The sequence below is a fragment of the Zerene cesonia genome, chromosome 14, assembly GCF_012273895.1.
Source record: "Zerene cesonia ecotype Mississippi chromosome 14, Zerene_cesonia_1.1, whole genome shotgun sequence".
Lineage (NCBI taxonomy): Eukaryota > Metazoa > Arthropoda > Insecta > Lepidoptera > Pieridae > Zerene > Zerene cesonia.
In genome coordinates this window covers 2,052,633-2,069,036 of record NC_052115.1, presented here as the reverse complement: position 1 = coordinate 2,069,036, position 16,404 = coordinate 2,052,633, and the positions used below count along the sequence as shown (strand labels likewise).

Here is a 16,404-nt window from a genome sequence, read left to right as displayed (position 1 = left end):
AGATTCGAAATTCAAATGTAATATTTTTTTATAATTAAGTGTAACAGTATTTATGGCCAGACTAAGTATATTATCCTAATTTACTGTTCATGTTTTCAGAAGCTTTATAAACATTAGTTTCATGCTCTTAATTTTTTAGTAATTATAAATTTAACGGATTTTAAAAGCGTTTTATCTGAACAATATTTCTATCTAGAAATTATAGAACTGTCTAAGTGAATGTCATAGCTGATAAAGATCTAAACATGATAATCCAAATATGCCAATAAAGATTGGCGGCAAATAAAGTATCAAAAATTTCCGTTATCTACTATTTTTTCTAATACTAACCTCAATTATATACCTAAACACTGAAAAAGTATTTCGATTGCTGTGGCGCGATCACAAGGAAGGCTGGCCGAGAGGCGAAGATTTGCTATTTGTTGATTTGGCAAAGAGACGCGGGTTCGAATCGCACCTCAGGATTATTTTTTTTATTATTTTTAAAAATGTCTCATTTATAACGTATTTCAATGCGATAAACCTAAAAAAAATCACTTACCGCTCTATTTGAACTTTAGGCAATGCAGCCAAGTACCCTTTAGATAGCAATACGTCACTGAAATCTGAGAGCGCTGCCGAGTCCGCCTCGTAATAGAAACTTAACAATAATTTTAAGAAAGTACTATATTCTTCTGTCGCTATATTATTTATGTTATCCTGGTAACCAAATTCGAAAAGATACAAACTTTGAATTGATTTGAATTGTTTTAATTTGATTGGGTACTCGGATTATTTATAAGGAAACTAAGTTTAGAAAAAAAAAATTGTCTTAAATTGTTAGAAATCAGTAATCAATTACTGAGATTATACAATTGACATGAATATAATAAGGGTTTATATAGACTTGTTTAACATATTTTGCAAATATTGTTTTATAAAATTGCTTACAATAAATAAAGAGATTCAATGTTCTTCATACAATCTAGAGCAATGAGAAATATACTTACTTCCAAAATACCCAATACAAATTTGTACTTACTTTAACAAATACGACAATTTCTGTTATTGTATGATGAATAACACCCCTCAATTCCACAGCGATTTGTTTCAAAGCAATAATTTCGTTCTTATCAATTAAAATTTTGCTCACAAAATCAGTCGGACATTTCGATTGTTCGAATAGTTTTATCAATCTATTATGAAGGCACATTTAAATGAAAATTTATATAAAAATGTTTTTTCTAATCAATCTATTACAAATTACAAAATATGAAGTATGATGACAGAATAAGTTCATGTAATATGACTACATAGCATAAAGCAAAGTATGCACTACAGATTTTGATTTTTTTTTAATAGATAAAGTGTTTCAAGAGGAAGGTTTAAAGTATAATAATATCTATTAAACAATTTCGATTTTGCGTGCGAAACTGCGCTCAAAAGCTAGTACTTTATAAAATTACTAGCAACTCGACCCGTCTCCGCCCGGGTTGACCCAGAATAAAACTATAATAAAATATAACCTATGACACTGATAACGTGACTTTTTATTTGAACAATAATCGATCCAGTAGATCCAGAGATAAGCCCCTATAATACAAACTCACATATTTACAAACGTTACTGCATTATAATATTGACACAGACTCACCCCAAAGCATTCAAAGCTATTTGACATGTAACTATCAAAAACTCTCCTACGTCGCCAGCTCCTAGTAATGCCTGATGATTCAAAGCCGACGTCAATAGTTCTAACCATTTCTTAATAATATCTACGAGATCTTTCGCTACACTACTCTGTACCACTAAATCATCTGGTTGGTAAGAAATTAACTCTTGTATCACTAAAGCGCTGCACAAAACACTTTTAGAATTCGCGCTCATATTAACACGGGTTGATAGAATGTTAAAGGAAGCTAAAAGCTGTTCTGTGTTATAAGCGCTTTGGTGAGAAAGTGGGGAGGTGGTTTTGTGTTTTGCTATCCTGAAAATGTTTATGGTGGGGTAAGTAAAGATGGGTATGCACTTTTTAATCGAATTAATTTTATTTTTGTTATTTTACTATTATTTTTTTTTTATTTAAAAGCCAGTGTCTTCCGTGTGTTTCCATTTTGAAGGCAATTTAGTTTTTTTGTTAATATAAAAAATTATCATATCTTAGTTTCCGGTATGACTGAGATCTGTACTGCACTCGGTACAATATGCATAATCTTATCAGTAAAAATCTGCTATCTTATATGTAAAAATCTACGGTACATGTAGTCATTTAATCTCCGAAACGAATGATATAATATTATGCAACCCTTATGAAAAATGGTACTATTTTTTTAAATATTGTTATTGTTGTATTACTAGATCTTCGGACCCTGCTTCGGACGTAGCCGGAAAAATTTGGTAAGCGGTTTTAAAATTTAAGTTTACAACTTAAAATAACTTACCCGCTAAATAAATCACATAGGAAATGCAAACAAGCATCTGAGGCGTTAGGATTAATAGCACTAAAATGTGCTAATGCACGTAAAACTGCCGCCATGGCATGTGGCGCGTGTTCTTCTGAAAAAAATTGTTGCTCTGTCCATATTAGCCTCAAACATTGCAACACGAATCTGAAATTGTTACATTGATTTTAATTTTATAACGAAAAAAGAACAAGTTTGTACGTATTAATTTAATTATTGCTTTACCTTAACAAATTAAAATCCAAGTTTGTTGTAACTTCACATAAGAAAACCGTAATGTCGTTTTCAAGCAAATATTCTATCAAACGAGATCTTTCATTTGAGATTTTGTCATATTTGCTAATGACTTCAATCAAATACCCGCAGGCTTTTGCTTGTGCGGCGGAATCTCGTGACGTCAATAATCTTTTTATATCACACAAAGCATTTTGCCTACCACTTGGATTGTAAGTGCGGTTAAAATTTGAATGAACTAAGCTAAACATGTTTATTGAATTTATTAATAGGCATTTTGTAAATTATTATTAAATAATGATAACTTTTATGAACACCTACAAAGTGCAAAGAAAATTTTTAAATGAATGCCGCCAAAAATGCAATTCTACGTAAGAAAGGAGAAAGATCAGTTCTAAAATGAAATAAATTTACATATAAAAGTGATGAATATTATTAATTAAACTTATCATTAATTTATGTTATCATAAATTTATAATAATAAAATACATAAAATTATATATTATATAGGGTCTATAAAATATAAACTTCATCGTCGTGATGGATTGTAATATCTATGCGATATCCTATGATGCTATAATATTATATAATCTGTAAAATATGAATATGTCATTGAGTTGTCATTCTCACCTGGGTTGTTTCGATCTGAAAGTGCTGTGAATTTTTTTATTTTTAGATTGTTTTAACGTTATAATTGCTTTTGCAATTCTTAATTGACGCTAAACATATCTACACAATTGACAAAATAGGTTCAAAATGGTATGCATTAGAGATAACTTACTTAGAAGTGTTGCACACCATGTTCTTAACAAATCTTCTTACTTTACAGTCGGTGATGGAATTCTTAAAAGACCTACCGTCCTACGACGAGCATAACTTTACGTTATTCAATACGGACCACGGTATTAGAAACTGTTCTAAGAGGCCTTCAATATACCTACCTACAAAAGATATACCTTCTGAACAAAGTTGAGTAAACGTATTTGATTCGTATAATACAAACTTTTGATGAAGTAGTTTTATGAATCATTAATTTTAAGATTTGCATATAATAACATCCAAAAAGATTCATTGAAAATTTTCTGATTTCAGTAATTGTAACAGAAAAAACAAACATATTATTAAGATATCTCCACCAGCAATGGGAGAAAAAGGTAATTATTTTTCAATATATGAAAATCATTTGAGGTAAACAATAAAATGAACAAACAAACGAAAACATTACTTATCTGAAATTATGATTCTTAAAATTAGGGATTTAATTGCCATGTTACCATTACATATTATTCACTGATAGTGGAATATTTAACAGGAAGTAATTTTAACCAACCAATTTCCTATTAAAATATAATTGAGAGTATGATTAATTTTAGTTTAGTATATTTAATTGAAAATCTTTGGTTAAAGTCAAAGACATAACCTACTGCAATAGCATGGCACATTTGTAGATTATTAGAGGTTATTTTAATATTTACAGTTCCTTTGTTTTGCTATTGTTACCAACTAAAATATTCTATTTCATTAAATGTGTTATGTATTTTAAGACAAATTAAAATGAAAAATGATGTGATGATGTCATACATATGGTAAAATTAAGATATGTCTATGCTAAATTTTGACCAGATTCAAAAAAAAGTTCTAGAATCAGTCAGTGAGCAAATACAGTAATTTTGTTTTATCTTCACTTGCACAGGAATAATATATTATGGACTGTATGATTGACTTAGTTTGAGACGTGAAACATTTTAGAATGAGATGATTTTTATACTCAAAAAGATGAATGAAAAAGCAAAAAAATAATGGATACAGTTATTTTTGATTAAAATAAAGAAACAAGTAGCATTAGTTTCAAAATTTACTTACAAATTGTAACTTTTATTTTCAGAACAACAACACATCTCCAAAGAAAAGGGATCAAAGTAACATTGAACAAAATGGTGATGAAAGGAATCCACGCAAAAGACCACGGCTAAATTCTCCGCTAAACTGAAACTGTTATGGAACTATAGTTTACTGTTTGTGTTTTTCACACACCACTCTTAAAGTGTATGCCCATTTTGTATACATATTTTTATATCACAATATTAGGTCAAATTATACTTTGATACTAGAAACACATTGGTTTTTTGTATTTTGGGAAACAGTGCCATTAGTACAAAACTTGTTTTAATGACTTTGATTTTGTGAAGTGTTAATAGTATTTAAATGTATGGGTTGCTAATTGTGAACAATTACAAAATAATTTTAATTCATTCCTTGTTGTTTGTGGAGTTTAATAGTTCTAGAGCAAGTTATGCAACTAGAAAACCACTCGTGTTCAATTACTGCATCAGTATCAACTTTTATTCAGTGTTACTATGCTAGTACAATGTTTGTTCTACAGTAAACAAAATAATTGAAATTGCAAATATTCCAAAGTTGTAAAGAATTTAACCTCAATTGTAATTCCAGATTCTGAGCTGAAAATTGTAGTATTTTATTTTAAATAGATCATTAAGCCTAAATTAGTTTAGCACTAAATAATTTTGTCAATTTCTTGTAACGTTAGTGTTGCTAGTTGAATAATTTAAGTTAAATTTATAAAAGGTACTGATTTATATTGTAATGCAGACTCCACATTACCTGCTTTATCTGTTAATCTCACTGATTACTGGAATATATTTAATATAAAACATTATTGTTTTATTATTTCCATTTATTTAAAGGATGATTAATTCATCTTTAATTAAAATTATTATCAGTAAAATTTAGTAGTGTCATGTATTCAAAAAGTTACAATGAAAGAATACTTCATCACCATGCATTATAATCCTACTAATATTATAAATGCGAAAATTTGTAAGGATATGAGTGTGTTTGTTGCTCTTTCACGCAAAAAGTACTGAACAGATTGCTTTAAAATTTAGTAAGAATGTAGATAGCTGGACAACAGGAATAACATATAGGCAACTTTTTATTCCGATAGTCCTTCGGAATACGGACTTACGCGGGTGAAACCGCGGGACGTAGCTAGTCCTATATAATTATGATCAATTTTCTGCTGTGTTCATAAAGCTAATAAGTGGGTTTGGTTAATATAGACTTATGTATACAAATGAAGTAAAAATAATAACATATTGAAATATGCATCTCAAAATTTAAATCTGAAATATGGTACTTATTGTCTATAAATAAAACAACATCCTAGAATCAAAATAACTTTATTCTAAACATTATACTTATTCCACAATTTGCAGATCTGCAAAAAATTTACAAAACTTTATGGGTACCTATGTAATGGAATCCTCTTATTTTAATAGTAATTTCACTTATGTATCTAAAACGCCGAGTCACTATAAAGTTGAATTTACTAAAAGCATTTCTTAAGTCACATATTTATGTTCATATCTAAATATCTAGATATACCAAAAGTAAACCCAAAATGCTGATTGTAATATTCAGATGAAAGAATTTTATTAAATGATACACTTTAAAATTATAATCAATGTCTCAAATGTTTTTAATTAATCCTTAGCTGGTACTTCAATTACTCGGGGTTTGTCAATAATTCGGGCTGTACGATTGCCTTTCTCAACAATACCAATGATCCAAGCTTGATAACCTTCCTGCTTTTCAATGTCTTTACAATATGCTGCCGCTTGTTCTCTTGGTAAGCAGATGAGCAGTCCACCAGAAGTTTCGGGAGCATGCCCTTGCAATAATTGGAACATATTACCACAAGCTTTAGCAACAGCTGCCATCTTAGCGATCACTGGTAAGTTGTGAATAACAAATGACACTTCATTCTTTTGATGTGATGCAAGGTTCTGAGCGTGACCCAGCAGGCCAAATCCAGTGACATCAGTGGAGCCATGAGCATTGTATTTATGCATAAGTCTTGCTGCAATTCTATTAAGTCTGCTCATAGAATCCATAGCACGGTGATAAGCTTTTCTTACGTCTTCTTCAGACACAACCAATTTGATCCTATTCCAGCGCTCGGGTTGGTCAAGCCATTGATGAGCATTCACAGCCACTTGTGTACCAAGAGGCTTAGTTAAAACGAGAACATCGCCCATAACAGCATTGTCTGGTACAATGTACTCATTGGGTTGACAGATAGTTGTTGCTACCCCTCCGATTGTACACCATGGATTAATAACAGTTTGTCCTCCAGTAACTGAGGTACCAGCTTCTAGAGCTGAATCCTTGAAACCACGCATAATCAATGGAATCACAACATCACGCTCCTTTTCAGTCATTTTAGTCGAGACGCCCAGTAGCATTAGCATATTGTCACATTCAGTTACCCCCATAGCATACAAATCACTCAAAACATTAGCGCACGCTATTTTCCCCATCATATAGGGATCATCCACTAGAGGATAGAAAAAGTCCGTGGTTTGCACTAAACAGAGACCCCCATGTCGAAGCGGCGTAACAGAACAATCCAAGCCAATGCCGATGCGCGGGATCGCCACATGCATAAATTGATCCTGGTCTTGTTGAGAATAATCTTGCTGTAATGATTCGACAAGTTTGGATAGTACATCTTGAGGTACCTTACAACTTCTTCCCTTTAAGTCAGCAAATCTTGTCAATCTAAAACTGGCTTCCAAGTCATGAGCCACAGGGTCGAATGGCCGACGAAGCGCCAAAGCATTAGGGTTACCGGTCATTTCCAACTGGGCTGCAGCCAGTGAATCCTGTGCCACACTCGTCTGATACGACATTATTAATAACAATAACAAACTATCTTTACTTTGCTCGCGCTAAAACAATATAAATCCCCGAAACCAGACACGCCGCCAAGTGACGCTTGCAAAATGGCGTCTCTTTTACACTCATAAATTGAAGCGCGTATTCAATCAAAAATAATCATTTGTCATTGGTAGATATAAAACGTAAACACTAGCATTGTAACTGTGATTGGGCGTTAAAATTTCTGCATTTCCTTCTTGTGTGTAAAACAGACTTATAACATTTTCTTTCTTATTTTGAATATACATAAAGAAACAACTTAAAATTTTAATTCAAATAATAAGATATACATCATTGTAACACACATAAGGTGTACTATGTACTTTAAATGTATACACATATGTTTAGATGGGCATTCATTCGAAAATTAATTTGTGAAAAAACTTAAGCAATATAATTTAAATAAACACAAATAAAGTTTTAACATTAAAAACTAAAACGTAAAGAGTATTTTGTATACGGCCATTTAAAATAACAGGTATGTTGTGTGTGTACTAAACATTATCAAGTAAGTATATTTATTGTCTATGATCTAAGCTGAGAAAAGTGGAAAGATTATTTTTATCTGTACCTAAACTGTGCATTGTCATTTGTCGGAATTCTGTCAAAACTCAAGGTTCAAGGACTGCCTGCATTTTTTTGAATACAAAGACGGTTAATTTACAATTTTAGGAGAAGACTTTTATTTTTTTTAATGAATTTAAAAATGAAAGTATACAAATAAGTAAAAATGGCTTTAAAAAATTGGCGAAAGACTGAGAACGAAGCTGGATATCCATGTTACATAGAGTACGCAAGCAACTTTCGCTGTTTTGCATAAATGACGCTTTATCTATTTGCTGTATAAAATAATGTACATTCATTGTTTTTCAGTGAAGAAAGCGGCCAACAGGATTTCAATCATCCAAACTTTAACACAATTGAAAAGTTATTAGAAGAACATGATGGGATTAAATATAGTGCATATAAAATTGCTTTTAAAATATTTGTGTTACAGAAACAATTGAAGGGTATGCTAAAGTATTACATATAAAGCTAAAATAATATAATAAAGTTAAATAGTTTGTTTGAAGCGCTAATAACAGGAACTACTGAATCGATTTCAACTTCTTCACCATTGGTGTACATTATCCCGAAGTGCTATAGGCTACATTATATGTACCATGTATATATGTTTACTGGATTCTTTCAGTGCCTCCATTAAGGATAAGTTCTGGAGTATTTGCAAGGCATCAGTTAAGCTTGTCAGAAAGTAGTCTATCATTGGACATCCCTGAGCTGGAAGCCGTCCTTGCCGATATATACTTTGCAGCTGAAAAAGAAGGTCTCTTTGTTGGAGACGTAGATCTCACTGTGGACCTGGTTATTAATCTGACACTTAATGTGTATGATGAGTAAGTTGTAGTTGTTGTGTTCTAATGTTGTATTACCAGAAATTCTAGAATAAGGAGAAAGTATCAGATTAATTTGTTAAAATGAATCAAATTAGTAATGACAACCATAATAAAATTATTAAAAAATGTTGAATATACCATATCAACCTAAGCTGAATGTTGATTTAAATGAAGATAATGATGGGTAATTATTGAAATTCTGGAATAATAATCACATGCATTTCATTTAATAAAAAAATATCCTTGCAGGCACAGGAACACACAAATTAGAGTGCTTGCAGCCAAAACACTATTGATATTATTGAGCGAAGAATCTGTTAATGACAAATGGTTGGCTTTAGCCAATTGCTGTGCTGACCACAATGGTTGTGTGTCTCCCCGCAGGTTGTCAGCATTATTGTCACATGTTGTAGCCTTAACCAAGTACTTGGGGTGTTCAGGTGATCAAGTACAGAGTGATGTTGACTCGTGTTTTAATAAGGTATGCAAAATTTACTAGAATTGTGGTTTAGATGAAGAAAATATTAGTTCTTAGATAGATATAAAAATGTAAGGAGACAGGCCAAACCGCTGCCTAAAATGTGACACTAATTAAAGTCTATATACATAGAGCATGAATGATTACCAACAAAAGATTGTTTTATTTGCATATTAAATTATTCATATAATGAATTAATTCTTACTTAAAACAGTGATTTTTTTACAATACAAGTATGTAATATTATTTCCTTGTAATGAAAAACTATCAATATTTATTGACATCTCACGGTCACACATGATTTTGAGTGATTAAGATGTGTGAGTATTTCTTGTTATTATTTGTCAGCATTTGTTGATTTAGCAGTTGGACAGTAGAACTTCCTAGAACCTCAGACTCGCTTGACCAATCATCTTATATTTAGATATCTTTGGTTCTTGGATATAGAGCTGTTCTTAATAATATTCTGCTAAATGAAATATTTGCATGTTTATCTTACCATAGTTTATTTAATTTAAACTGGCCTAACTATAGGTTTGATTTTTTGAGTCAAACATGCCATTATCACTAGGCTATTTGTTTCTGAAGAATAGTGCAATAAACATTTGAGTTCATTGTTTCAATACAAATTTATTTTAGAGTGCTGGAATGTTGGGTGTAAGTGCTCGTGTAATGGCCGACTGGGGGGTAAGCAACTGTTCTAGTACAAGATGGCTCTCAGTAGTGCAAAGGGTTGTGGCTAGTAGGAACTGTGCGACAGCTAACGCTTCTTGCGTAGTCTGTGTACAACCACTTATACAGGTGAGTTTTATAATAGCTAATACTGTCCATGTGAGTGGGTGTCTTTGTTATATGATTTTTATTATTTTATCGTATTATTGAAACAAATGTCAATTCTTCTACCACATTTCATTTCAATAAAAATTTCTCAAGTTTTGTTTTGGCTTTCACCTAATCTAAAATTTTTAATTTTCTAAACAGCGGTTGGTTTTTGTTTTAGGTGCTAAAATTCAAGTGTGCTAAATGCAATGATGTTTATTTCTGTGAAAAATGCTATTTATATGACAGGGATTTGAGCCATGTTGCAGGACACAAAAAGACTCATTTAGTTTTTGAAGTTAATGATGGAGAGGTGAGATACTTGTTTTAATTGTGCTTTGTTTCTATTTTTTTTTTTATTTTAATAAAATTTTACTGCAATGATAATATCAATTTGTCTATTTTTAATCTTATTTGTATGTAATATGCATCCATTACAGTTTCCCGCCCCGCCTTCGCTCCCGCCAAATAGTGATAAAAAAATTGTCACTTTTATTTTTCATATCTCTATGAACTTTTGTAATTTCTTGTTTCTTAACCGTCACTTGACTACTTAGTTTGGTTGTCCCCGCGGTTGTGAGAATGGAAGATGTTTCAATACAACTGTATTTTTTCTTGTTTAAAAGGAAATAGTTATCTTATGGTCTCATTTTAGAATTTTAAGCGGCACCTCGTCCCCGCCTGGGGCGACAGAGAACATTTTTGTTAAAAAATAATTATTTTCAAATCCCTATTTAAATTGGGCAATTGTTTTGCATTAACGTATTTAAATATTTTCTAGATAAAACCAACAGAATGCATGAGCTTCATGAAGGGTATGAAACGGTTCTTTTTTTGCACAAAGACTGGAAAGAAGAAGGCAAGTAAGAAGTGTAGTAAGAAAAAAAATGACAAAATTGCCCGTGCTGCGTCTGTGAAGGCGAAAAAGGAAGAGAAACCAGCCATTTTTACATCCACAGTAGGCAAGGCTTCCGGCAATAAAGCAAATAATCCTGCGACAACTCTGCAAGATATTATAACGCAATTGGAAAATCAAACAAAGTGAGTCTTAGTGTAAATTAATCTTCAATTACTGCTTTGTAAATAAATCCTCAATTAAAAGCTTTCACATTGCCTGGTAGAGATGGTTTATAGCCATAAGGCTTTAATTTGTGCGCTAGTTTAAAGTTGTTTTTTTATCATATGTGTATTGTCGTTTTGTTTTTGTATACAATATAAATTAATAAATAAAGGTGTTGAAAATGATATTTTTACCTAAGAGTTATTTTAACCCTGGCCCTCCGCATTGTCAAAGGAAAACTCAATGTAAATAATGTATAAGTCATTAGGGGGCGTCCATAAATTACGTGAGGTGTTTTAGGGGGGAGAGGGTCAAGTAAAATCTTTCCAAATCTCACTTGGGGGAGAGGGGGGTTTTAGTAAATATCATGTAATTTTTTTTTAACAGAAAACCGTGAAAATAAAATTTAGTTAAAGTAAAAAAAGATTCTAGAATAAACATATGGAAAACTTGATGTATTAGTATTCGTCATTTATCCTTTTAAATCCCGCGGACGGATATTTTTTATTATTTTTTCTTTTTCTTTCTTAAATCCAATGGGTTCATAGTCAAAATAGTGAGATTTGGGGAGGGAGGGAGAGGGTTAATTAAAATCTCACGAAATCTCACCAGAGAGGGCGGGGAGGTCAAAAAATCCTGAAATATGTCTCACGTAATTTATGGACGCTCACTTAGAATATTTTTAAAATTTCAGAGCTCTACAGGATATATCAGACAAACTACAGAATGTTGCAAAAGATTGTGATGATGAATTGAAATTGAAAGTAGATGCCCATTATTGTCAAATAACAGCACAAATCAGCAGGTTAAAGGAATTAAAAGTAAGTGAATGTGTATTTTCATAAATATAATTAAAAACCGACTCTTGCACATCATTTATAACTATTGATAAACCCTAAAGTATATAAATAAACAAAAGAGGAAAAAAAAGAAACAATAAAATTGATTTATGGTGCCAGTCATAATACTTAAATATGAATTTAGAAGCACAACGCATTAGCAAAATTAGCTATAATCTAAGCCAATTCAAGCCGAGGTTCGTGGTCCCCGTCAAGGGGGGACACCCTTGATCATGTCACTACCTGGGTGAACCTTCAGTTCACCCACGCGTCCAAAATATAAAAAAAAACGAAAATCTCAGCCAACAGGTTCCATGTTGTAAAAAATTGTATTATTTCATGAACGTAACAATTATTTATAGGATAATCTAACAGCCGACACGAATACGGACAGAGCAGATAGACCGCAGGCGTTCGACCTGTTCAGCCCAATACCAGTGGACGAGAAGCAAGCGAAACTAACGGACAACATAAAGAACCAGCCGCGCGTTCTTAGCATGGATTCTGGAAACTTCTCTGTGACGTCGAAGCACGAGAGCCAGAATCTGTTGACGATGTCCGGGGACGCCTTAAAGCCGATAGTCGTGCACGCCACCTCGGATAGTATATCCGCCGTGTCCATGAGCGACATGAGCAATTGGTATAATGGTGAGTGATTTTATTAAAGGTTATGTTTATTGAATCAATATAAAAATTATTGATGATTGTTGAGATATAGTACACGGGGATTACATATATACCCAATGGTGAAAGAATATTTTAAATAATAATAATCTTTAAAATATAACAAATGTTTATAAATTATGTTTGATGCTATAATTGATAAAATTAAATACATTATCCACCATCTTAATTCTATTATTACAGAAACGACAGGCGACAAGCGACAAACGAGAATAGATCGAACTAACCAAAGCATATCAGCAACGGAGCAGCGATTTGCGGCTGACATCCGATCGGTGGAAACTAGCAATGACAAGATGAAGGAGCTGAATGCCGACTTGGACACCGTGCTGGACAGGCTGCAGCAGATACTGACGCATAACTTCACTGTGGATGGTGAGTAAATTTTATTGACCTAATTTTGTTATTTATGTTAGGGCAACTAAGCTGGTCGTTCGCCAGTAATCGGGCCTCGGGTATATTGAAATAAATGTGTAGAAAAGCTTTAAAATTTCATAAGCTTGTGTATTTCAATTGAAATCTCACAAAAAATATTGCTGTATGAAATATCATAGACACCGTTAAACTTGCAAAAATATTATTTATATAACTTGTAAAAATATGCCTATTTCTTATTACGATTTAGATCAAATGTACTTCATGGAATCGTGCGGTAATAACAGATATCCACTTCAGTGGTATTATACATAATTATGTCCTTTTCCTATAAGAATACTGCGTAAAATTGGTTTAATAGGTTTAGTGATGTCTTTAGATAGATTTGATCCAATTTTCCCAAGATCCCATTTCATCATTGCGCCTTATAACTGTATTCAATATTTCTTTTTTCATTATTCTAAAAATGTTTTCTTCCAGAATCATGTTTCGACAATAGTCAATTGAGAGAGACAGCCAATGAAATGGAAGGACTTCTCGGAACGTTGATACGAGGCGTCGAACAAAGGGCTACCCTTAATGCCACTAAAGGAATGGTATAGATAACAAATAATGTTTAAACAAGTTTACTTTATGGTGACAAGTACAATAACAATTTATTTCACATGTTAAATTGTTCTATGTTATGACATTTTACATGCTGTGATATCAAATATTATGAAGGTAGAGTTCAAAATTACTATTTAAAATAGATTTGTAATTATCTGTCCTAAGACTTAACGTAATATATTTTTACTTAACTTTTTTTTTTTTACTTGACTTTATTGATAGCCCAATGTTATATATATAGTACAGACAAACAGAAATATTTGTTATTGTTAACAAATAAATTATTGTTTACATTCCATGCCGTGATGATTTAGACTGAAATTAATTTTGAATTGATTCCAGAATTAATTAAACAATATTGTTATATTGTTTAATTCTAATTGTAAAATGAAATTTGTTAATTTTTAACAGTAGGTAAAGTAAGTAATTGAATGAAATTAAATTAGAAATTTATTCACCTTTTTTGAAAAAGGGAAAGTGGATATTTTGTAAACATAGGCCAATTGTAATATTAATCTATAAATATGTTTTAAGTTAAATGGTCTGAATAATAAATACTCAAAAATGTGCTTTTTCTATATAAAAATGTAAAATAAATCCATGGCTGGACCGTATCTAGTATATTATTTGAAATAAATATATATATTTGTATTCGTAATAATAAGTGAGACACTTCTAACAGTGAGGTGATATACTATTCATTTCATGGTTAAATTTACTGTTTAATAAATTTGTGATGAAATTATTGACATTGACAAAAGTTAACTAAACTTACAATGTACTATGTTATTAAGATAAGACCACTTATATATAATATGTACCAGTCTATTGACTAAAATATATGAATGCAACACCAGTAAGTGTTTAACATAACTAGCTGCTGCTCGATTACCGCCGTATTGTACTGGATAAGGTTTAAATTGAATTAAATTGGACTGATTTATCGATGCGTTGTTAATAATAAAAACGGGCATGTTTCGACGTTCGACGTTCGAAGTTGAAATCGACGTCAAGTTGACGGTGAACGGAATAATGGGAGGAGTCCTCTCAGATGTCCTTCTGGCTAAAATATGATACGTCTTATACGACATTGATTGAATAAATATAACCATGAAATGAAAAATCAGCCCTTAAACCAGTTGAAAGATTCCTAGATTCTAACTGTAAGAAATTATGATGTATAAGTTTCGAAATGAACTAAATATTTTTGACATTGACAACGTATAGTAGACTATAGCAATGTGCCGTCCACTTTGGTGCTCAATAATTAAGCTTTAATTAGGTTCTCGTACAAATAAAACGAAACACATTTAGAAAAGTAACATGCCATATATTTTTATATAAAAAAATTTACATACCGCCGTGTAAAATATAAAAATAAGTATAAGTTATGTAGATGTTTTAATCTTTACATTAATTAGGCTAAGCGTATTGTCAACCTTATACTATGTTTGGGTGTGTGCGTTATTAATTATGATATTATGTATGTGTGTAGTGCGTTAGTGTAGTGTAGCGATCTATAACGCAATTAGTACATTTATAATATGATGTATTATAATTTAATATGATAAGTACTTAATTCTAACATTTTTTGTCCCTCTTTTACTACGATTAAACTATCCAGATGCATAATTAGGGAGAAATTTCAATTTAATTAAAGATTGCCTTGAGAATGTTACATTGTTATGTAAAACGTGGTTCTAGAATCTAAATATGTAACTATTTATTATATATGATGTACTTATCAAGTTAAATGACATAGGTACTCACTTCTGAAGCTCTTATATTAGATCTAGCACAATAAGACTCTTCTAATTATATTAAAATCGTAATTTTTTTGCATCATCAAAACCTTTATCAAAATTTTCGCCACTACTTAACCTAATCGACATTTTCTCGTTTACTCTAAAATTATTTTACGAATGGAAGAATGAGACAAAGATTTATTCAGGTTATACAATTATAAATCTGAGACAACAAGTCAACTTATAATAAATTAGCAATTAGATTGCTGGAGCACAACCCAGAGTACTTATAGTGATATAATTTACAAGGATTTATGTAAATAATTGTGTTAATGCATATGCAATAAATGAATCTCTTACGGACGTATTGTTTCATTTAAATATATTTATTATCTACATTTGGATACATCTTCTTATATTTATAATCTATCGTTAAAACGCTGTGTTAGCGTTAGTTTTTATATATTCCAAAGCATATCTTATCAAATATATTATTGCAATTTCTACAGCGTCAATAAAAACAGTTATAGAATAATAGAATTATATAAATATTGAATATTCTTTATCATAAGTAGTAATGTAACAACTAGGTACTAATATTAATTTTATTATATATTTTTTTACTTCTGGTAATAAAAGATACTGAGGTATTTACAGTAAAACGACCACGTAATTCGTGTTCTTAATAGAATAAAAATAGTACATTTTAACATTGCATTGTCTTTAACTGAATGGGAGAAAGATTTCTTGATACAAGAGTTTAGCGAGATTCTGCGGTCAACATTCCGGGAAGGAAACCAATATTTATTATTAAATATATTATGTCATATTGTCATCGATTTTTTTTAAGACTTACCAAAAGTAATTCTACCAATGGGAAACTGATTCTGTATCATTCAGAATTAACTTTTCCACCTTTCGTCTCAAATATAGACAATTTGTTTTACAACAACAAACTCAGCAGCTTTCTTTGCGTCTGTAACGAA

At 31.3% G+C, this 16,404-nt stretch overlaps 4 protein-coding genes across 4 annotated transcripts in view; 2 read left to right on the top strand and 2 right to left on the bottom strand.

The window, feature by feature from the left end:
• Window positions 1–2,926, bottom strand: part of LOC119831898 — a 7,811-nt gene extending 4,885 nt beyond the window's left edge. The window contains exons 1-4 of the mRNA XM_038355468.1: window positions 2,667–2,926; window positions 2,421–2,588; window positions 1,634–1,966; window positions 542–727 (exon numbers count right to left, since the gene is read on the bottom strand). Of these exons, the coding sequence (XP_038211396.1) occupies window positions 542–727; window positions 1,634–1,966; window positions 2,421–2,588; window positions 2,667–2,926 (947 nt within the window). The remainder of the gene's footprint in view (window positions 1–541; window positions 728–1,633; window positions 1,967–2,420; window positions 2,589–2,666) is intronic.
• Window positions 2,927–3,283: 357 nt separating this feature from the next.
• LOC119831990 (DET1- and DDB1-associated protein 1) lies at window positions 3,284–5,349 on the top strand. Its single transcript, XM_038355567.1, has 4 exons — window positions 3,284–3,434; window positions 3,505–3,643; window positions 3,768–3,829; window positions 4,561–5,349. The coding sequence occupies exons 1-4, from the start codon at window positions 3,432–3,434 to the stop codon at window positions 4,663–4,665; spliced, it is 309 nt and encodes a 102-aa protein (XP_038211495.1). The 5' UTR covers window positions 3,284–3,431; the 3' UTR covers window positions 4,666–5,349.
• Window positions 5,350–5,859: 510 nt separating this feature from the next.
• Window positions 5,860–7,498, bottom strand: LOC119831682 (inactive selenide, water dikinase-like protein). Its single transcript, XM_038355135.1, has one exon. It carries the CDS (start codon window positions 7,385–7,387, stop codon window positions 6,179–6,181), a length of 1,209 nt encoding a protein of 402 aa, XP_038211063.1. The 5' UTR covers window positions 7,388–7,498; the 3' UTR covers window positions 5,860–6,178.
• Window positions 7,499–8,009: 511 nt separating this feature from the next.
• On the top strand, window positions 8,010–15,781 carry LOC119831739 (dystrophin-like). Its single transcript, XM_038355223.1, has 11 exons — window positions 8,010–8,204; window positions 8,289–8,425; window positions 8,608–8,809; window positions 9,059–9,290; window positions 9,927–10,088; window positions 10,288–10,419; window positions 10,888–11,147; window positions 11,861–11,987; window positions 12,368–12,653; window positions 12,873–13,064; window positions 13,545–15,781. The coding sequence occupies exons 1-11, from the start codon at window positions 8,146–8,148 to the stop codon at window positions 13,664–13,666; spliced, it is 1,911 nt and encodes a 636-aa protein (XP_038211151.1). The 5' UTR covers window positions 8,010–8,145; the 3' UTR covers window positions 13,667–15,781.
• Window positions 15,782–16,404: the final 623 nt, after the last annotated feature.